Consider the following 23,509-nt stretch of genomic DNA (forward strand, 5'->3'; position numbering starts at 1 on the left):
ATCCACTCATTTAAAATCATTGCTGTTCCGCATAAAACTTTGAAGTGCATGACAACGTCACACACCTAACCATACTGTTAGCTTTTTCACTACAGTGTAAATGTGCACCACCTATACATTATAGGCTTCCCATGTTACAAAACTGGTATAACATGGGATTGCATGGTCAGATGGAAAGTTCACCTGGACAACCCAAGAAAGTTTATAAAGAGGCTGCATATAAATTCCACTCAAAGTTGAGAGGAGTCGGATATAGTCTTGGGATCCTGTACATTGCTAAAACCAGCTGTATTGGCAACTTCAATAAGAGATGAATGGCCTCTGCTTTTCACACGGAACTTTGCATTGCAAACTCATGACCCAGGAGACCTAGCCTTAGGCTCTGAGATGGGCCTGTCTCTAGTAATTCTGCCCCAGCATCTCCCTACACTTTGATTAATGAGATTGGAGAGCAAAGTTTGCCTGCAGAGTCCTGTTGGAGTTACTGTATTTACGATATCCTGCTCCTAGTGGGGTACGACGACAGGCCCTATTTTCCTCCAGCACTAAATGAATCCCTGCTTAGGTGACAGTGGATTTTTTTTTTACCTTGTGCTGATTATCTTGTGGTTAACACATTATTTTTATAGATACATTATGCAGGAGGCCACAGACACTTTTTTGGTATGTGGAAATGACTGAAAACGGGTGAAATCGGTTTAAACTGAAAACAATGGGCCCTGATTCTTGTGGAAATGGAGCAGTTTCATGCTATTACCATTTCTTTAATAGAGAACAAATAGGTTATATAACGCACCATGGTCCACCCACAGTTTTCTCCCCCCAAATGGAGAGAGTTTTTCAGTGAGCAGAGCCTTGGATTAGGGCCACTGTGCCTCCGGTCATATGCAGTATTAGTGTAATTTACATACGCTAAGGGCTCTATTCAAGTGCTACAGATTCCACAATAGAAATGTAAAGGTCATTTAGCCGACATATGCAGCATTTAACTTGAATACAGTCTCTGATAAAGCAGGAATATTGCCTATAAATATCAAACAGGCTGAAAAGCTTAACTTCCGCGATGCGGATTGAATAGAGCCCTAAGCTTCAGTGGACACCTGTTACACAAATCCTCCTGATTATATAATTCTGACATGAGAATTCTCACTGGGACTCTCTCCAAAATACTGTCTGTCTACCAGACAAACATCCTAGTTTGATTTACTACACATGACAGACAGGTTCCTCAGTCCCTGTCACAGACTCTGTAGTTTCTCTTGACAGACTGTTTGGTTCTGGGTGCTGGGACGTGGCATCTACAATTCTTTCGAAATCTAAGAGGTTCTTTAAATGGATGGAAGACTGCAGATGTGTCCCTTAGCACACAGCAAATTGGCCAGTGTTAACGAGTGTTGATTTTTCAGTGTTGATTCAAGAGTTAAATTGACACTGTAAAGAATTCAATGAATATCCAGTGGTGTAAAATGACCCCAGTGTTGGTGTTAATAACCAGTGTTAAAGCAAAACCACACCCATCATTATCATATGCAGGTCGATTTTTTAAATTGTTTGTTTCAATATATATGTTTTTGCAGGGTTATTCCAGTGTAGATGTTTAAGGTAGTCTCATATTTTAGTCTTCCCAACCCTGGCAGTCTTTCTGAATGCAGGTTGCGGGTTTAAACAATTGTACATCCCCCCCACTTCGGCTGGATTCCAAAAGGAATTATACTGAAAAGAAATATGAAACTATTTAAAATATTTTACTAAGTTACAGTTAATATAAGGAAATCAGTCAATTGAAATAAATTAACTAGGCCATAATCTATGGATTTCACATAAATGGGCAGGAGCGCAACCATGGGTGGGCCTGGGAGGGCATGCTAAATTCACGCTCCCTCAAAACTTGAGTCATCTGTGGCATTGTGTTGTGTGACAAAACTGCACATTTTAGAGTTTCATTGTATTGTCTCCAGCACAAGAGGCACCTGTGTAATGATCATACTGTTTAATCTGCTTCTTGATATGCCACACATGTCAGGTGGATGGATTATCTTGGCAAAGGAGAAATGCTCACTAACAGGGATGTAAACAAATTAAAACACACAATTTGAGAGAAATAAGCTTGATTTCCATGATCTTATTTCAGCTCATGAAACATGGGACCAAAACTTTACATGTTGCATTTATTTTTTTGTTCAGTATACAGTACATATCACTTTGCAAGCCAGCAGAATGTGACTGGCATGCCTGGTATGGCCAGTAAAATGATGAGTTTCAGGGCACTTTATTAGGATAAAACTAGGCCCGTCAAGCATTATGATGAAACTGTCTCTCAAGAGGACTGCCGCAGGAAAGGGAGACCCAGAGTTACCTTTTCTGCAGAGGGAAAGGTTCATTAGAGTTATTTGCCTCAGAAATTGCAGCCCAAATAAATGCTTCACACAGTTCAAGTAACAGACACATTCAACATCAACTGTTCAGAGGAGACTTCGTGAATCAGGCCTTCATGGTCGAATTGCTGCAAAAGCCCTCTACTTAAGGATACCAATAAGAAGAAGAGAATTGCTTGGGCCAAGAAACACAAGCAATGGACATTAGACCGGTGGAAATCTGTCCTTTGGTTTGATGAGTCCAAATTTGAGATTTTTGGTTCCAACCGCCGTGTCTTTGTGAGACGCAGAGTAGGTGAAAGCATGATCTCTGCATGTGTGGTTCCCACCGTGAAACATGGAGGAGGAGGTGTGATGGTGTGGGGGTGTTTTGCTGTTGACACTGTCTGTGATTTATTTAGAATTCAAGGCACACTTAACCAGCATGGCTACCATAGCATTCTCCACCGATACACCATCCCATCTGGTTTGCACTTAGTCGGACTATCATTTGTTTGTCAACAGGACAAGAAAGAAAGTGATGGAGTGCTGCATCAGATGACCTGGTCTCCACAATAGACCTTCAAGACTGTTGGAAAAGCATTCCAGGTGAAGCTGGTGGCTACTTTGAAGAATCTAAAATCTAAAATATATTTTGATTTGTTTAAAACTTTTTGGTTACTACCTTATTCCATATGTGTTTTTTCATAGTTTTAATGTCTTCACTATTATTCTACAATGTAGAAAATAGTACAACATAAAGAAAAACCTTTTGTAGGTGTTTTCAAACTTTTGACTGGTACTGTATATGGGCACCGTAATGTTTGGAGTCATAGAATATGATGCAGCTAGAAACCAGTCAGGTTTGCCAGGAGGCACAGGTATGGGAAACCATATGGATAGGTTACAGCTAGTGTCTGCTCTTGAGGGATTACAATCAGGATTACAGGCAGCCTTGGGGATAGGCTGTCCTTTTGTAACCCACTCCCTGTCTCCTGAGGGATTTATCGAGCTGACTATCGTAGGCTGATATTGGAGGCTTGTATCTCCTCCCACTTCAACACCACAGTGGCTGTAGTGATTGATTCCACTCTCGATACCAGAGAAGTGAGAATCATTAGATGGACCCATGGAATAAAGGCACAGTATCGTAATTTCCAATTAAACTATGGAATGGGCTTTGTTATTTGTTATCTTTCTAGGTATGTTTTTGGAATTTCCAGGTATTGTATTACTATATTTACAAGCAGATCAAGTGGTTGCAGGTGAATAATAGCAAATTCCCTTGCTTTATGGTAGCCTTAAGTATTGGGTGCTCAAGCATCCGCAAAATCCCTAATTTGAGCCTGCCTGATTGTAAAGCAGACAGAAAGAGACATAATCACACAGACAGAGAGAGGGGGAAATTACTCAAAGACAATCAAAGAGAATAAATCTGAGAAGGAGAAGGACAGAGAGTCAGAGGGAGAGAGAGAGTGAGAAGAGACAAAAGGAGATGGGGTAGAGAGTCTGAATGCACAAATTGACAACCCTTCATGTGACAGCGAGGCCAAGGGTGAATCATTCAAATCATGAAGGGATTTCCTTATGCACAGGGACTCAGTGATCTCATAGTTAAATGGGGATACTCTCAGCACAAACATTTAGCATGGCTCATTCAAAACACACATGCGCACACAATAACAGACACAAAGCCCACAACTGTATAGAGCACTGGTTAGATCCTTCTTTGGTGAGAATAATACACTTGCCATTTAGACATCAATTACTCACATGGCACCTTTTGATTGCTTGCTAACCTATACACTTCAATGTCAGCTTGCATTAATTTCAACATTAAATCAACATTAAATGAGGCCAAGGTCAAATACACTCTCTTCTCAAGTAAGGGATGGATCAACATTTACAAAATGGGTACCTGGAGGAAAATGGGGGAGTGTCGTGATTTTTCAATTTCAGTTAAATTGAGGGTTTAGTATTTTTTTAATCTAGTCCAGGGCAGGGTCATGCAATTTGTAGACGATGAAATGTCAATATTTCTATTTTTTTTATTAGTTGCTTATTAGGCTATATATTGATGTGTGCACGATGCCGCCCCTTATCTCAAATGATCCAGAGCCTATGTGACCCAATTCAGGAAACTAGGCGTATGTCACAAGGATTGGTCTGCCATATAGAAGGCTTCTGTCTATTTGAGTTTGTCACTCTGTGTTGGTAATCCTGTCGAAAGCGACATTAAAATGTTTTTATTGTGTATTGGAGCTGCATAAGTGTTGCTCTCTACATCCTTATCAAGTTTTGAAATCAGTGAAATTAGAGTATGATAGCTAGACAAAACACCTGTCTACAGATTGCATCTTCAAACTGAGGGCAATCGTGGTATGGCTTCCTGACAGGGAGACATGTCCATCATGCATGATGACGTATAAAGAAAGTGCAGAGTTAGCTAGCTACGTTTTCAGATATTACACATTTCTAATTTTGACAGAAAGTGGTTTAATTTCAAGCAAAAGTGTACTGTTAGCTAGATACAGTGGGGCAAAAAAGTATTTAGTCAGTCACCAATTGTGTAAGTTCTCCCACTTAAAAAGATGAGAGAGGCCTTTAATTTTCATCATAGGTACACTTCAACTACGACAGACAAAATGAGAAAAAAAATCCAGAAAATCACGTTGTAGGATTTTTAATGAATTTATTTGCAAATTATGGTGGAAAAAAAATATTTGGTCACCTACAAACAAGCAAGATTTCTGGCTCTCACAGACCTGTAACTTCTTCTTTAAGAGGCTCCCCTGTCCTCCACTCGTTACCTGTATTAATGGCACCTGTTTTTTTGTTGTTTTTTTTCACCTTTATTTAACCAGGTAGGCTAGTTGAGAACAAGTTCTCATTTGCAACTGCGACCTGGCCAAGATAAAGCATAGCAGTGTGAACAGACAACACAGAGTTACACATGGAGTAAACAATTAACAAGTCAATAACACAGTAGAAAAAAGAGTCTATATACATTGTGTGCAAAAGGCATGAGGAGGTAGGCGAATAATTACAATTTTGCAGATTAACACTGGAGTGATAAATGATCAGATGGTCATGTACAGGTAGAGATATTGGTGTGCAAAAGAGCAGAAAAGTAAATAAATAAAAACAGTATGGGGATGAGGTAGGTAAAAATGGGTGGGCTATTTACCGATAGACTATGTACAGCTGCAGCGATCGGTTAGCTGCTCAGATAGCAGATGTTTGAAGTTGGTGAGGGAGATAAAAGTCTCCAACTTCAGCGATTTTTGCAATTCATTCCAGTCACAGGCAGCAGAGAACTGGAACGAAAGGCGGCCAAATGAGGTGTTGGCTTTAGGGATGATCAGTGAGATACACCTGCTGGAGCGCGTGCTAAGGATGGGTGTTGCCATCATGACCAGTGAACTGAGATAAGGCGGAGCTTTACCTAGCATGGACTTGTAGATGACCTGGAGCCAGTGGGTCTGGCGATGAATATGTAGCGAGGGCCAGCCGACTAGAGCATACAAGTCGCAGTGGTGGGTGGTATAAGGTGCTTTAGTGACAAAACTGATGGCACTGTGATAAACTGCATCCAGTTTGCTGAGTAGAGTGTTGGAAGCAATTTTGTAGATGACATCGCCGAAGTCGAGGATCGGTAGGATAGTCAGTTTTACTAGGGTAAGTTTGGCGGCGTGAGTGAAGGAGGCTTTGTTGCGGAATAGAAAGCCGACTCTTGATTTGATTTTCGATTGGAGATGTTTGATATGAATCTGGAAGGAGAGTTTACAGTCTAGCCAGACACCTAGGTACTTATAGATGTCCACATATTCTAGGTCGGAACCATCCAGGGTGGTGATGCTGGTCAGGCGTGCGGGTGCAGGCAGCGAACGGTTGAAAAGCATGCATTTGGTTTTACTAGCGTTTAAGAGCAGTTGGAGGCCACGGAAGGAGTGTTGTATGGCATTGAAGCTCGTTTGAAGGTTAGATAGCACAGTGTCCAAGGACGGGCCGGAAGTATATAGAATGGTGTCGTCTGGGAATCGCCCGCAGCAAGAGCAACATCATTGATATATACAGAGAAAAGAGTCGGCCCGAGAATTGAACCCTGTGGCACCCCCATAGAGAACTTGTTATCAGTATAAAAGACACCTGTCCACAACCTCAAACAGTCACACTCCAAAATCCACTATGGCCAAGACCAAAGAGCTGTCAAAGGACACCAGAAACAAAATTGTAGACCTGCACCAGGCTGGGAAGACTGAATCTGCAATAGGTAAGCAGCTTGGTTTGAAGAAATCAACTGTGGGAGCAATTATTAGGAAATGGAAGACATACAAGACCACTGATAATCTCCCTCGATCTGGGGCTCCACGTGGGGTCCAAATGATCACAAGAACGGTGAGCAGGGGCGCAGTGGTTAAGGGCGCTGTACTGCAGCACCAGCTGTGCCATCAGAGTCCCTGGGTTCGCGCCCAGGCTCTGTCGTAACCGGCCGCGACCGGGAGGTCCGTGGGGCGACGCACAATTGGCCTAGCATTTTCCGGGTTAGGGAGGGCTTGGTCGGTAGGGATGTCCTTGTCTCATCGCGCACCAGCGACTCCTGTGGCGGGCAAGGGCGCAGTGCGCGCTAACCAAGGTTGCCAGGTGCACGGTGTACCCTCCGACACGTTGGTGCGGCTGGCTTCCGGGTTGGATGAGCGCTGTGTTAACCTCTTCAGTCAACCCTCTACTTTTTTGAACATTCTGTTAAAAATCGCGCAACATTTCAGCGCCCTGCTACTCATGCCAGGAATATAGTATATGCATTTGCTTAGTCTGTGTGGATAGAAAACACTCAGACGTTTAAAAAACTGGTTAAATCACTGCTGTGGCTTTACCAGAACGGCATTTACATCGAAAAGCACAGGAAAAACTGATCACTGAAAAGGGGAAAATATATCCATGCGCTACTTGATCCCATTGATAAAGGTGAACCACAATTAATTGACTGAGGTTGCAGTACCTACAGCTTCCACACGGTGTCTAGAGTCTTGTCATTTCCCTTCGAGTTTTTTCTTGGTCAAACACATGCAGGACACCGTATCTAATCCGGTCTAGGACCGGATATTTTCGTTGAGTTTCTAGCTGGACATTTTTCCAGACGGACAGCTAATGATCTTTACATCGCCTCCTGATGAATTTTATCGCTTATTAACGTTTACTAATACCTAAAGTTGCATTACAAACGTATTTGAAGTGTTTTGTGAAAGTTTATTGTCGACTTTTGAATTAAAAAAATGACGTTACGTTTTGAAACAATGTTTTTTTCGTTTATCACACAGTCTACATATAACGATATCTAGGCTTTATATGGACCGATTTAATCGAAATAAAGACCCAAATAGTGTTTATGGGACATCTAGGAGTGCCAACAAAGAAGATGGTGAAAGGTAATGAATGTTTTCTATTTTATTGTGCGGTTTGTGTAACGCCGAAATGCTAATTATTTTGTTTACGTCCCCTGTGGGTCTTTTGGGGTGTTGCATGCTATCAGATAATAGCTTCTCATGCTTTCGCCGAAAAGCATTTTAAAAATCTGACTTGTTGCCTGGATTCACAACGAGTGTAGCTTTAATTCGATACCCTGCATGTGTATTTTAATGAACTTTTGAGTTTTAACTAATACTATTAGCATTTAGCGTAGCGCATTTGCATTTCCAGAGCTCTAGTTGGGACGCAAGCGTCCCGAGTAGAAGCAACAGGTTAAGAAGCAGTACGGCTGGTTGGGTTGTGTATCGGAGGATACATAACTTTCAACCTTCGTCTCTCCCGAGCCCGTACGGGAGTTGTAGCGATGAGACAAGATAGTAGCTACTACAATTGCTACTACAACTGCTAAATGACTTAAATGTAAATGTAATTGGATACCATGAAATTGGGGAGAAAAAAGGGGTAAAAAAAAGAGAGAAAAAAAAAGAAAAAAAAGAAAGGTGAGCAAAAATCCCAGAACCACACGGGGGGACCTAGTGAATGACCTGCAGCGAGCTGGGACCAAAGTAACAAAGCCTACCATCAGTAACACACTACGCCGCCAGGGACTAAAATCCTGCAGTGCCAGACATGTCCCCCTGCTTAAGCCAGTACATGTCCAGGCCCGTCTGAAGTTTGCTAGAGAGCATTTAGATGATCCAGAAGAAGATTGGGTGAATGTCATATGGTCAGATGAAACCAAAATATAACTTTTTGGTAAAAACTCAACTCGTCGTGTTTGGAGGACAAAGAATGCTGAGTTGCATCCAAAGAACACCATACCTACTGTGAAGCATGGGGGTGGAAACATCATACTTTGGGGCTGTTTTTCTGAAAAGGGACCAGGACGACTGATCCGTGTAAAGGAAAGAATGAATGGGGCCTTGTATCGTGAGATTTTGAATGAAAACCTCCTTCCATCAGCAAGGGCATTGAAGATGAAACGTGGCTGGGTCTTTCAGCATGACAATGATCCCAATTACACCGCCCGTGCAACGAAGGAGTGGCTTCGTAAGAAGCATTTCAAGGTCCTGGAGAGGCCTAGCCAGTCTCCAGATCTCAACCCCATAGAAAATCTTTGGAGGGAGTTGAAAGTCCGTGTTGTCCAGCAACAGCCCCAAAACATCACTGTTCTAGAGAAGATCTGCATGGAGGAATGGGCCAAAATACCAGCAACAGTATGTGAAAACCTTGTGAAGACTTACAGAAAATGTTTGACCTCTGTCATTGCCAACAAAGGGTATATAACAAAGTATTGAGATAAACTTTTGTTATTGACCAAATACTTATTTTCCACCATCATTTGCAAATAAATTCATTAAAAATCCTACAATGTGATTTTCTGGATTTTTTTTCTCATTTTGTCTGTCATAGTTAAAGTGTACCTATGATGAAAATTATAGGCCTCTCTCATCTTTTTAAGTGGGAGAACTTGCACAATTGGTGGCTGACTAAATACTTTTTTGCCCCACTGTAGCTAACATTAGCCGGCTAATAACTGACACTATTATTCGTATCCCAGAGCCGTATTCATGCAGGGTAGTAATTGTGTTAATTGATGTTTAACTAGCTAACATTAGCTAGCTGGCTTGTTAGCTAACGTTACATGACGTGTGTACAACACCCGTTGAATATGGCTGGCGTCAGGAAACATCTGCAAAAAAGCATAATGAAATTGTTTGCCAACAGGCTGGTTAGGCTGTTTTCATGTCATCCATAGGTAAACAAATCATCAGTCAGAGCGTAAATTGTGCGCTCTGAGAGCAAAACGAGATGGATGGGGCTAAAGCATAAGAGGGTGTGAACAATGATGAATGGGTGTAGACAAAGAAGTGCTCTTCACTAGATACCAAAACATTCAAAGGCCAGTTTTCAAAGGCAAGTTGATCAACTTTCAAAGCAGAATTACTTTCCCATTGTTCCTCAAATGCAGTTTATGATATACCATTTTGTATCTCTGAGTCTCTACATTTATCCAATGTAAAAAACACAATTTCAAATTTTGCTACATAAGACCGAATCCAGGTGGTGAGTCACCTATAGGCTATAGCCTATGAAGTGCATGCTCGAAGAAGCACAGAGCAAAGTTATATTTCTAAGAAAATGTACTTCCTTCCAGAGTATTTTGCACTACTAGGATGTTGTAAATAAAACTAGGCTGCATTACACACGGCAATGGATATTCCAACCTTGAGCCTGCTCTGCTCTGCTCTTACTAATTCAAACTGTTTTTGTGCTGCCTAACCAATGCTGTGCTGTGTAGGCCTACAGTGGCAGTTCAGGAGGAGAGTCAAATAATTATTCCGAAAATAGTTTTTGATTAGGCCTATTCCCAGAAATTATATTCTTGCCTGCGGACTACCCTATAGCCTATGGTCTGTTCAGTTTGAGAAGGAGAGCTCGAAAATGAGAAGAAGTTCGAGAGAACTTCGATAGCTTGCTACTACTATAATTTATTTTAATAAAAACTAAATGTTGCTTTCCATTATATATTTATCAGATTTATTGATCTCACAATAGGCCAGATTCGAGTAACTTACAATGTGGTGTTGAAACTTGAAGCAGCAGCCACGGCACAATCAATCGGAAATGGACAGCTAATGCTGCTAAATGTAGGCAAATTCGAGTAGGCATAATTCATTTCAACAACAAGAGGGCTTTGTGTTGTAGCAATTTCTTCCTATTACATTTTTTTGTATTTGAACTCAAATGTAGCTATTGTCTCATTGCTGCCACTCCCCAATGGGCTCGGAAGGTTAAGGTCGAGTCATGCGTCCTCCGAAACATGACCCGCCAAACAGCACATCTTAACACCCACCCGCTTAACCCGGAAGCCAGCCGCACCAATGTGTCAGAAGAAACACTGTTCAACTGATGACCGGGGGTCAGCCTGCAGACACCCGGCCCGCCACAAGGAGTCACTAGAGCGTGATGAGCCAAGTAAAGTCCCCCCGGCCAAATCCTCCCCTAACACGGACAATAATTGTGCGCCGCCCTATGGGACTCCCAATCACAGCTGTTTGTGATACGGACCGAGATCGAACCCGTGTCTGTAGTGGCTTAGACCGCTGCGCCACTCAGGAGGTTATTTCTTACTATTTAAGAAATAATAGTTAGGCCTACCTGTTTGACACCCACCAGGCACTTTTAAATAGCCTACCTCCGTGTCAGGGTGGTTAATTTAAAACCAGGAGTCGAATTGACGGGGTATGAAAGGGTATTCCTTAGGCCTACATTTTATTGAAGAAAATGGCAAAAAGTACAGGCCTACCCCTTGTTAGCTTAAGATTTTTTATTTTTTATTTAATTTAACCTTTATTTAACCAGGTAGGCTAGTTGAGAACAAGTTCTCATTTACAACTGCGACCTCGCCAAGATAAAGCATAGCAGTGTGAACAGACAACAACACAGAGTTACACATGGAGTAAACAATAAACAAGTCAATAACACAGTAGAAAAAAGAGTCTATATACATTGTGTGCAAAAGGCATGAGGAGGTAGGCGAATAATTACAATTTTGCAGATTAACACTGGAGTGATAAATGATCAGATGGTCATGTACAGGTAGAGATACTGGTGTGCAAAAGAGCAAAAAAGTAAATAAATAAAAACAGTATGGGGATGAGGTAGGTAAATTGGGTGGGCTATTTACCGATGGACTCTGTACAGGTGCAGCGATCGGTTAGCTGCTCAGATAGCAGATGTTTAAAGTTGGTGAGGGAGAAAAAAGTCTCCAACTTCAGCGATTTTTGCAATTCGTTCCAGTGACAGGCAGCAGAGAACTGAAAGGAAAGGTGGCCAAATGAGGTGTTGGCTTTAGGGATGATCAGTGAGATACACCTGCTGGAGCGCGTGCTACTGGAGCATACAGGTCGCAGTGGTGGGTGGTATAACGTGCATTAGTGACAAAACGGATTGCACTGTGATAAACTGCATCCAGTTTGCTGAGTAGAGTGGAAGCTATTTTGTAGATGACATCGCCGAAGTCGAGGATCGGTAGGATAGTCAGTTTTACTAGGGTAAGTTTGGCGGCGTGAGTGAAGGAGGCATTGTTGCGGAATAGAAAGCCGACTCTAGATTTGATTTTAGATTGGAGATGTTTGATATGAGTCTGGAAGGAGAGTTTACAGTCTAGCCAGACACCTAGGTACTTATAGATGTCCACATATTCTAGGTCAGAACCATCCAGGGTGGTGATGCTAGTCGGGCGTGCGGGTGCAGGCAGCAAACGGTTGAAAAGCATGCATTTGGTTTTACTAGCGTTTAAGAGCAGTTGGAGGCCACGGAAGGAGTGTTGTATGGCATTGAAGCTCGTTTGGAGGTTAGATAGCACAGTGTACAAGGAAGGGCCAGAAGTATACAGAATGGTGTCGTCTGCGTAGAGGTGGATCAGGGAATCGCCCGCAGCAAGAGCAACATAATTGATATATACAGAGAAAAGAGTCGGCCGAGAATTGGAGCTGTTGGCCGAGGTTGGAGTAGCCAGGAGGAAGGCATGGCCAGCCGTTGAGAAATGCTTGTTGAAGTTTTCGATTATCATGGATATATCGGTGGTGACCGTGTTACCTAGCCTGAGTGCAGTGGGCAGCTGGGAGGAGGTGCTCTTGTTCTCCATGGACTTTACAGTGTCCCAGAACTTTTTGGAGTTAGAGCTACAGGATACAAATATCTCCTTGAAAAATCTGGCCTTTGCGTTCCTGACTGACTGCGTGTATTGGTTCCTGACTTCCTTGAAAAGATGCATATCGCGGGGACTATTCGATGCTATTGCAGTCCGCAACAGGATGTTTTTGTGCTGGTCGAAGGCAGTCAGGTCTGGAGTAAACCAGGGGCTATATCTGTTCTGAGTTCTGCATTTTTTGAACGGAGCATGCTTATATAAGATGGTGAGGAAGTTACTTTTAAAGAATGACCAGGCATCCTCAACTGACGGGATGAGGTCAATATCCTTCCAGGATACCCGGGCCAGGTCAATTAGATAGGCCTGCTCGCAGAAGTGTTTTAGGAAGCATTTGACAGTGATGAGGGGTGGTCGTTTGACTGCAGGCCCGTAGAGGATACAGGCAATGAGGCAGTGATCGCTGAGATCCTGGTTGAAGACAGCGGAGGTGTATTTGGAGGGCCAGTTGGTCAGGATAACGTCTATGAGGATGCCCTTGTTTACAGATTTAGGTTTGTACCTGGTGGGTTCCTTGATGATTTGTGTGAGATTGAGGGCATCTAGCTTAGATTGTAGGACTGCCGGGGTGTTAAGCATATCCCAGTTTAGGTCACCTAACAGAAGCTAGATGGGGGGCGATCAATTCACAAATGGTGTCCAGGGCACAGCTGGGAGCTGAGGGGGGTCGGTAGCAGGCGGCAACAGTGAGAGACTTATTTCTGGAGAGAGTCATTTTTTAAATTAGTAGTTCAAACTGTTTGGGTATGGGTATGGGTATGGACCTGGAAAGTATGACATTACTGCAGTAGACTGCAACTCCTCCTCCTTTGGCAGTTCTACCTTTGGCAGTTCTATCTCCTCCCCCTTTGGCAGTTCTCTTTTGAAGAAAATAAAACAGATCTGATTATCTAAAGTGATCGATAACAACGTTTTGATCTGTGATGCTTTAAAATATCTGGGAAAATATCTGGAAAAGACTCCGTTGTATATGGGGATATCATTAATTCATTTATTTGACATTTAGAGACTGAGCTACAACCTTTTATAGCCGAGGAGACAAAAACTGCACTTGGCTTGGGAAGTAATTTAAATCTGTCACTATCAATTGATTCAGCTATTCACTTTCTGTACAATAGAACGTGTTGAAACCCAGACAGCTTTTAGGGAAACACGTGTGACCTCTTGTTGGGTTAAGCCACGTGTCACGCCCTGGTCTTAGTATTTTGTGTTTTCTTAATTTTCTTAATTATTTTGGTCAGGCCAGGGTGTGACATGGGTTATTTATGTGGTGTGTTTTTGTCTTGGGGTTTTTGTAGGTTATGGGATTGTGGTATAGTAGAGTTGTCTTGGTTGTCTAGGTAAGTGTATGGTTGTCTGGAGTGGTTCTCAATCAGAGGCAGGTGTTTATCGTTGTCTCTGATTGGGAATCATATTTAGGCAGCCATATTATTTGAGTGTTTCGTGGGTGATTGTTCCTGTCTCTGTGTTTGTTTGCACCAGATAGGGCTGTTTAGGTTTTTCACGGTACGTGTCTTGTCTTGTATCGTCATTATCTTTATTAAAGATGTATGAAGATAACCACGCTGCATTTTGGTCCGATCCCTGCTACACCTCCTCTTCAGAGGAGGAGGAAGAAAACCTTAACAGAATCACCCACCAAAACAGGACCAAGCGGTGTGGTGACAGGCAGCGGCAGCAGGAGCAGCGAAATCCAGATTTCTGGACATGGGAGGAAATCCCTGGGCTCAGCCTGGAGAATATCGCCGCCCCAAAGAAGAGCTGGAGGTAGCGAAGGCGGAGAGGCGCTGGTATGTGGAGGCAGCACGGCGACGCGGATGGAAGCCCGAGACCGGGCAGGCACCGTGTTATGCTGTGGAGCGCACAGTGTCTCCAGTGTGGGTGCATAGCCCGGTGCGGTACATACCAGCTCCTCGTATCGGCCGGGCTAGAGTATGCATCGAGCCAAGTGTCATGAAGCCGGCTCTATGCATCTGGTCTCCAGTGTGTCTCCTTGGGCCGGCGTACATGGCAACAGCCTTGCACACAGTGTCCCCGGTTCGCCAGCATAGCCCAGTGCGGGCTATTCCACTTCGCCGCAGTGGCAGGGCAACCGGGAGTATTCAACCAGGTAAGGTTGGGCAGGCTCGGTGCTCAAGAGCTCCAGTGCGCCTGCACGGTCCGGTCTATCCAGTACCACCTCCACGCACAAGGCTTCCTGTGCGTGTCCTTGGCCCAGTACCACCAGTGCCAGCACCACGCATCAGGCCTTCAGTGCGCTTCGCCTGTCCAGCGCTGCCAGAGCCTTCCTCCTCTCCAGCGCTGCCGGAGTCTCCCGCCTGTCCAGCACTGCCAGAGCTGCCAGAGCTGCCAGTCTGCAAGGAGCCGCCAGAGCTGCCAGTCTGCAAGGAGCCGCCAGAGCTGCCAGTCTGCAAGGAGCCGCCAGAGCTGCCAGTCTGCAAAGAGCCGCCAGAGCTGCCAGTCTGCAAGGAGCCGCCAGAGCTGCCAGTCTGCAAGGAGCCGCCAAAGCTGCCAGTCTGCAAGGAGCCGCCAGAGCCGCCAGTCTGCAAGGAGCCGCCAGAGCTGCCAGTCTGCAAGGAGCCGCCAGAGCCGCCAGTCTGCAAGGAGCCGCCAGAGCCGCCAGTCTGCAAGGAGCCGCCAGTCTGCAAGGAGCCGCCAGAGCCGCCAGTCTGCAAGGAGCCGCCAGAGCCGCCAGTCAGCATGGAGCCGCCAGAGCCGCCAGTCAGCATGGAGCAGCCAGAGCCGCCAATCAGCATGGAGCAGCCAGAGCCGCCAGTCAGCATGGAGCAGCCAGAGCCGCCAGTCTGCCAGGATCCGCCAGTCTGCCAGGATCCGCCAGGATCCGCCATTCAGCCAGGATCCACCATTCAGCCAGGATCTGCCAGTCAGCCAGGGTCTGCCAGAACTGCCAGTCAGCCAGGATCTGCCAGAACCGCCAGTCAGCCAGGATCTGCCAGAACAACCAGTCAGCCAGGATCTGCCAGAGCCATCAACCTGCCTGCCTCTCAGTCCTGAGCTTCCCCTCAGTCCTGAGCTTCCTCTCAGTCCCGAGCTTCCTCTCAGTCTTGAGCTTCCCCTCAGTCTTGAGCTACCCCTCAGTCTTGAGCTACCCCTCAGTCTTGAGCTACCCCTCAGTCTTAAGCTACCCCTCAGTCCCGAGCTACCACTCAGTCCCGAGCTACCCCTCAGTCCCGAGCTTCCCCTCAGTCCCGAGCTACCCCTCAGTCCCGAGCTGTCCCTCAGTCCGGAGCTGCCCCTCAGTCCAGTGGGGCCCTTGGTTAGGGTTACTAGGCCAAGGTCGGCGGCGAGGGTCGCCAATCTAAGGACGCAATGTAAGCGGACTAAGACTTTGTTGGAGTGGGGTCCACGTCCCGCGCCGGAGCCGCCACCGTGGACAGACGCCCACCCGGACCCTCCCCTATGGGTTTAGGTGTGCGGCCGGGAGTCCGCACCCTGGGGGGTTCTGTCACGCCCTGGTCTTAGTATTTTGTGTTTTCTTAATTATTTTGGTCAGGCCAGGGTGTGACATGGGTTATTTATGTGGTGTGTTTTTGCCTTAGGGTTTTTGTAGGTTATGGGATTGTGGTACAGTAGAGTTGTCTTGGTAAGTGTATGGTTGCCTGGAGTGGTTCTCAATCAGAGGCAGGTGTTTATCGTTGTCTCTGATTGGGAACCATATTTAGGCAGCCATATTATCTGAGTGTTTCGTGGGTGATTGTTCCTGTCTCTGTGTTTGTTTGCACCAGATAGGGCTTTTTAGGTTTTTCACGTTACGTTTCTTGTTTTGTATTGTATCGTCATTATCTTTATTAAAGATGTATGAAGATAACCACGCTGCATTTTGGTCCGATCCCTGCTACACCTCCTCTTCAGAGGAGGAGGAAGAAACCGTTAACACCACGTAAGAAGAGTAGCCAGTAGTTATAGCTTAAATGTTTCTGCATTGATAGATCTACTCTGTTTGGGGTGGAAAGGTAGGCCTAACTTGTTTTATTTATTGAATTAACTAGGCAAGTCAGTTAAGAACAAATTCTTATTTACAATGACGGCCTACCCCGGCCAATCCCTAACCCAGACGACCCTCAGCTAATTGTGCACTGCCCTATGGGACTCCCAATCACCGCCAGTTGTGATACAGCCTGGAACCAACCAGGGTGTGTAGTGACACCTCTAGCACACTGAGATGCAGTGCCTTAGACCGCTACGCCACTCGGGAGCCCCTTTTGAAAGTACCATACTCATATTCCTAATGACATCTCAGATTTAATTATTTGCAAACAGGGACAGTTTCATTGCAAACAAGACTTATTGATTTGGCATTGGAGAAATATGATAAGATAAACACATAGGCCTATCTCTCTGTCCATTCTCAGCTCGTCATTTCGGTAATTTGTGTGGTATTTAAAAACATTCTGCTAATATGTAAAATTACATTTTTATAAAATACAATGTTTTCTTGGACCTGCAAATACGATATATTTGTGTAATGCTTTTACTATAAAGGTGATATTTCCACCCCTACTCTTGTCCACTGTGGTCTGTGAACCCACAACCTTCCGGCTGGCAGCCCTGTGCGATATCAAAATTCCTGCGTTGCCATGAAATGCTTACAGGACAAAGAACAGTTTCTAAAACGCCATATCTAAGTCCAAGAAGTGAGGGTAAACGGTAGGCATGTTCTCTGCTATGCACTTTATGTTTTAATTATTCTTTTCTGTGAAATATATTTTGCTGAAGGGAGGGCCATCCATTTTCATTTCAGACAGGTCCAATTTTCTCAATGTAACCCTCATTATATATAATGTTCACTCCCTAAGTGGAATAATACATTTTCCCTTACATCCATGCCCGAGGCAAAGACCGTTGATAATTGTGTAATGTAATGCAATGCTAACTCCATACTGTATATGCGACAGTGATGTGGAGAGCTAGTGAATTCACAGTGGCGTCATACTTAGAGAGCTGCTCATACAGTGTGGTGGAAGCTCTCTGGGAAGTAACCTAATAGACTGTGAAGGAAAATTCAGGCTTTGATCTTGTCACATGAGCAGTGGATCATGAATGGTGTTGATAGCTGTGACACATTAGGCCTCAGACACTGGCCCAAGGGACCCATGGGAGCTGCTCTGCCCTGTCCTGCCCTGTCTGTGTCTGTGGCTCCTGTTACCCGGCTGGCTACTGTGCTATAGAACTGTGTTGCTCTAAATGATGCATGGCCTTTGTTCATCTTTAACCCAAGAGCACTGGAGACAGGAGTGGATCATGTTTGCACTCATTCCCCTAATGAAACATTTAGGTGCCTGATTAGTGGCACACAGGCAGACCTGCGTACAGGAACGTCTCCTTAGAGGAGTGGACTGACAAACATCTGACTACACAGACTGAATCCTTGGCAGGTTTATGGAGAGAGGTTGTCAGTTGATATGCAAGGTGGGTCATCATGACACATGATTCAGATTAAGATCCGTCATTATTCATTTTACAACAGTCACGATGATTTCAAATACATTATGAACAGGTATAGCTACAGTATATATGTGTCTTAAGCATTTGTCCATTTTGTAAAACAGTCATCTGGACAGCAACACTTTTAATCCATAAAAGCCCAGGATTTTAGGCATTTTACAACCCACTCAGCACAGTGACCCAATCACAGTTATGCAAACAGAGATATGCTAGTATGTAGTGCAGTGGACTGGTATCTAGCACATGGGAAATTAGCATGAGAGAACAGGCACAAAATGGCTCCAGAGCATGTCTACACTGCTGCTGCTAGACAGGGTCTAATCCATGATCAAATCATATCCACAACGAGAAACAACAGGATTAGGACAGAGGGAGTTTCCTGTATGGTAATTTGGGAATGATTTGACAGATACGGATAGAGGAATGTGTCCATGTTTTAATTATTCCATGTTTCCATGTCTATTCTGGTAACATAAACTGTCTGTTGATGCGGTTTGTGAATCCATCCTAACCACTACCATTTTAACTCTGAATTAAAGGGTAACATTACTCTATGACAAATCATACACCTAAGGAGGATACTGATCATGGTTCTGTGAAGGGTTGATACATATTCAGGAGCTTATCAAATCAACCTCATTCTATAAATGACTGTTCATCTATCACTGCAGGAATAGTGGTGGTCAATAGCTCCAACCCCAAACACGCACGCACACACAAAAATCACCAATCATGAATCAGGTCATTTCATAATACTCCGAGAATATTTAGGGTGGTTTGAAGTGTTCACACCAACGCATACCAACAATTCAGCAATACCAACTTAGTATTGTTAGCAGCGTGTAGGTGCGTCTGACTCTATAATTTGTCCTTGGGAACAGTTTCTGTAGGTGTGGTTCACAACAATTCCTTTACGATGTGAGCAGTTGAGAAGAGACTGGTTAGATCGTGCACAGATTTTCAGCAAACCTGTACAAGGATTATTTCTCTTCTGATATCCCAGACCCATGAAATTACATTGACTTGAAAAGGCCTCTGGAGCTGCAGCCAGGCACTTCAAATCATAAGTTCTCCTTTTGCCTTCAGATTTACAGCTTTGTTGACTTCATGTATATGCATCAGCAACATTTCTTATTTTTAATGAGCACAGAGGCAGTTCCAGAACACTGTGCCCCTGTGCTCTATGAATTGCTAAATTGCAAATGCATTCAGCAGTAAATATCACGCATATTCCCAATTCTGACACAAACTGCTAAGTGTTCTTCAGGTCTACCGCAACTTAAAGTACAGTGGGGCAAAAAAGTATTTAGTCAGCCACCAATTGTGCAAGTTCTACCACTTAAAAAGATTAGAGAGGCCTGTAATTTTCATCATAGGTACACTTTAACTATGACAGACAAAATGAGAAAAAAAAATCCAGAAAATCACATTGTAGGATTTTTAATGAATTTATTTGCAAATTATGGTGGAAAATAGGTATTTGGTTAATAACAAAAGTTTATCTCAATACTTTGTTAAATACCCTTTGTTGGCAATGACAGAGGTCAAACGTTTTCTGTAAGTCTTCACAAGGTTTTCACACACTGTTGCTGGTATTTTGGCACATTCCTCCATGCAGATCTCCTCTAGAGCAGTGATGTTTTGGGGCTGTTGCTGAGCAACACGGACTTTCAACTCCCTCCGAAGATTTTCTATGGGGTTGAGATCTAGAGACTGGCTAGGCCACTCCAGGACCTTGAAATGCTTCTTATGAAGCCACTCCTTTGTTGCCCGGGCGGTGTGTTTGGGATCATTGTCATGCTGAAAGACCAAGCCACGTTTCATCTTCAATGCCCTTGCTGATGGAATGAGGTTTTCACTCAAAATCTCACGATACATGGCCCCATTCATTCTTTCCTTTACACGGATCAGTCGTCCTGGTCCCTTTGCAGAAAAACAGCCTCAAAGCATGATGTTTCCACCCCCATGTTTCACAGTAGGTATGGTGTTCTTTGGATGCAACTCAGCATTCTTTGTCCTCCAAACACGACGAGTTGAGTTTTTACCAAAAAGTTATATTTTGGTTTCATCTGACCATATGACATTCACCCAATCTTCTTCTGGATCATCCAAATGCTCTCTAGCAAACTTCAGACGGGCCTGGACATGTACTGGCTTAAGCAGGGGGACACGTCTGGCACTGCAGGATTTGAGTCCCTGGCGGCGTAGTGTGTTATTGATGGTAGGCTTTGTTTACTTTGGTCCCAGCTCTCTGCAAGTCATTCACTAGGTCCCCCCGTGTGGTTCTTGGATTTTTGCTCACCGTTCTTGTGATCATTTTGACCCCACGGGGTGAGATCTTGCGTGGAGCCCCAGATCGAGGGAGATTATCAGTGGTCTTGTATGTCTTCCATTTCTTAATAATTGCTCCCACAGTTGATTTCTTCAAACCAAGCTGCTTACCTATTGCAGATTCAGTCTTTCCAGCTTGGTGCAGGTCTACAATTTTGTTTCTGCCGTCTTTTGACAGCTCTTTGGTCTTGGCCATAGTGGAGTTGGGAGTGTGACTGTTTGAGGTTGTGGACAGGTGTCTTTTATACTGATAACAAGTTCAAATAGGTGCCATTAATACAGGTAACGAGTGGAGGACAGAGGAGCCTCTTAAAGAAGAAGTTACAGGTCTGTGAGAGCCAGAAATCTTGCTTGTTTGTAGGTGACCAAATACTTATTTTTCACCATAATTTGCAAATAAATTCATTAAAAATCCTACAATGTGATTTTCTGGATTTGTTTTTCTAATTTTTTCTGTCATAGTTGAAGTGTACCTATGATGAAAATGACAGGCCTCTCTCATCTTTTTAAGTTGGAGAACTTGCACAATTGGTGGCTGACTAAATACTTTTTTGAGTGCCCACTGGACAAAAACTTCATTTCAACACGTCATTTCAACTAAGGAAATCTATGTGATGACGTTGAATCAATGTGAAAAACTGATTGGATTAACAAAAAGTCATCAACATAAGGGCTTTTCATACTTTTTTTTACCAAACTTCTAACCTAAATCCAATGACTTGGTGAAATGTTTTGTTAATTTCACGTTGAATTCACGTTAGTTGGCAACTCAACCAAATGTAAATCAAAACTAGATGTTTAACTGACGTCTGTGCCCAGTGGGTGTGGTTGATGACGCTAAATAGAAAAGGTCACTATGTTTTTTTATCTTTGGCAGGTGGTTTTGACCAGTCTTATGCTAAAGCCTCCTAGCCAGGTCACACAGTAAACACGCACTGGGTTGAATGTAAGTGCCTTACATGAGGTGAGAAGCTTCACTGCTAACTCAATTTGAGAGTGCATCTCTTGGCCCAGTTGGCAGATATGCCAGAGGGGTTGGCACGCTGGGACCATGGCCTCTTGTTCACTGTTGCTGATGTGTGCTTGGCCAGCATCTCTAATAGAATTCATTACAGTCTGCAGTAGACAACACTGAGGACCAGTGATGAATGCATTTGCAGTCTCTTACCACAGGAGATCGAGGTATTCCTGATAATTTATCAACTTCTCTTTCTCACACAGCCCCAACTTTTTGTGTTTGCTTTATTATTGAGAAGTAGGAGGGAGAGGAAGAGGGATGGCAATTACATGCTAATGCACAAACTAAACGTGTGAGGATGTTTTTGTTAGTTGTCAGCGATTTGCAATGTCCACCCACTGCTTGCATAGGGTAGAAAATATGATTAGAAATATTATTTGTCTCCACACAAGCCTCTATAAAACATAACTACTGTTGCCCTTGCATTCCTATGATTAAAGAAGAACAACAAAGTAAGGTTATGTCAACATTATGTCCATATCCACAGAGTAATGTATCACACAGATATAATGGAAAGGATCCCTGGGCAGTTGTCAGCTTTACCCAGTTTGCCTGAATTATAGATTGTATATCTGAGTTCATCTAAGTAATCCTTTATCCATCAAACCCAGTAAGGAAATCATATTTGCAAAAGGATACAGATACAGTAACATGAGATGGGTCAATGTTTGTCATTACAATGTGTTGATGTCCCATATTTATGTAGATCATCATGTTACAGCATTTCCCCCTGTGAAACGACCTTGGCTTGGAGACAGTGACAGCTGTGCATGCTTATTTATGTACTTTGTCTATTGGTTCATATGCCGACTTAACGTATTCATGATGTTTTATGCTGTGAGGCTTTACCTTTGAACTGAATACAGTACACATATTTACATTCACAGTGTGAAACATATCATTTGGGGAGCTAGATTCAGCACACCTGAACTATTGGACCATAATATTCTAACAACAAAGTGTCCTACATGTTTGTGGTTCTATATAGTATTATCTGGTGGGCTATACACAGTCTTGCTTGAATGATTACTATGAATAGACATCAACAGATATATAAGGACAATATTTGCATTTTCAAGGACAATATCTAAATACTATTCAAATGTGATGTCAAGCAAACAACATGTGGCTCGTTAGTTTATCTAAATACAATAAATGGTGATTGGAGTAATGTGGAGTCAAATCTGGAAGTTCTAAAATAGGAATCTGTTGGATTGGATGGTTGGCTACGGTGTATCCTGTAGCCTGAGGTTTGTTACGTTTCTACCTTGAAAAGAGTGGAAGAAATGCAAATCTCTACAATTAAGCTTTGTTTCCCTCTGCATTATAAACACATGAATCCCACAACAATAGCTGCTGGGATCGGATGTTCAGTCTAATCATCTCCATGTAAGCAGACGTTACCCTTTGTGTGATACACACTCCTGTGGGAGAATTGTAATCCCCTTTGTCTTTTGTTGTTTTTCCTATTCGTGTGCCGTGCACACATGCTGAGAGTGTCCCTGAGACACACAGAGAGAGAGGGGGCCCGCGCCAACACATCAGTGCCGTAACGTTACCTAACTCCCCCAGGCAGAAACACAATAGTAAAAGACTGGATGGGCTCCAGCTTCCACCACCAGGAAGGAGAGAGGGAGGGCGAGCTTGGTTACAGTGGTCATACAAACAGCACTCACTAATTGATTGATTTAGTGAAACATTGATAGACCACTGGCCTGAGGGAAGAGGCAGGTGTTTGGCTTGGACAGTACACTACACACACAACCACGGTAACATAAATCTCATGCTCAAGCAGAATTGTAAACGTCAGGTGTTGACTTTCTGTTGTTGTGTTTGTTTTGCTGATGTGGATGAAGCTGCAGACAGTCTGTAGTGAAATGTATCTGAGACCATCCCCCTGAAGGTTTCCCCCTAGAGCTCGTCTTTCATTTTCTTTCATTACTCTCCCTGGTACTGTGGGTTAGGGCAGGAAAAGAAAGAGGGAGCCAAAATTAGAGCAGAGGAAGGGGTTCCTCTTTCTACTGGGAAAATATAAATAGAACACACAGCAATGGCATGGCAGAGGATTTGCTGAGATATTATAATCTTAATGTTGCATGACTTTCCTTTATTTAGGCCAAGCCAGCTGTAAGTAAACTAACATCCCCCTGATGA

The 23,509-nt window shown here is 43.7% G+C and overlaps 1 protein-coding gene across 2 annotated transcripts in view; it reads right to left on the reverse strand.

The window, feature by feature from the left end:
• The window catches only part of LOC115143270 (leucine-rich repeat-containing protein 38-like), a 32,408-nt gene that overhangs the window by 7,268 nt on the left and 1,631 nt on the right, over window positions 1-23,509 (reverse strand). Inside the window, exon 2 of one of the 2 annotated variants that reach the window (XM_029683488.2) lies at window positions 21,579-23,308. The exons of the other annotated variant lie outside the window; for it this stretch is intronic. Coding sequence (XP_029539348.1) covers window positions 23,031-23,308 — 278 coding nt within the window. The 3' untranslated portion in view covers window positions 21,579-23,030. Of the gene's footprint in view, window positions 1-21,578; window positions 23,309-23,509 lie in introns of those variants that run through there. 2 annotated transcript variants of the gene reach the window in all.

This window comes from Oncorhynchus nerka, linkage group LG15 (assembly GCF_034236695.1).
Source record: "Oncorhynchus nerka isolate Pitt River linkage group LG15, Oner_Uvic_2.0, whole genome shotgun sequence".
NCBI lineage: Eukaryota > Metazoa > Chordata > Actinopteri > Salmoniformes > Salmonidae > Oncorhynchus > Oncorhynchus nerka.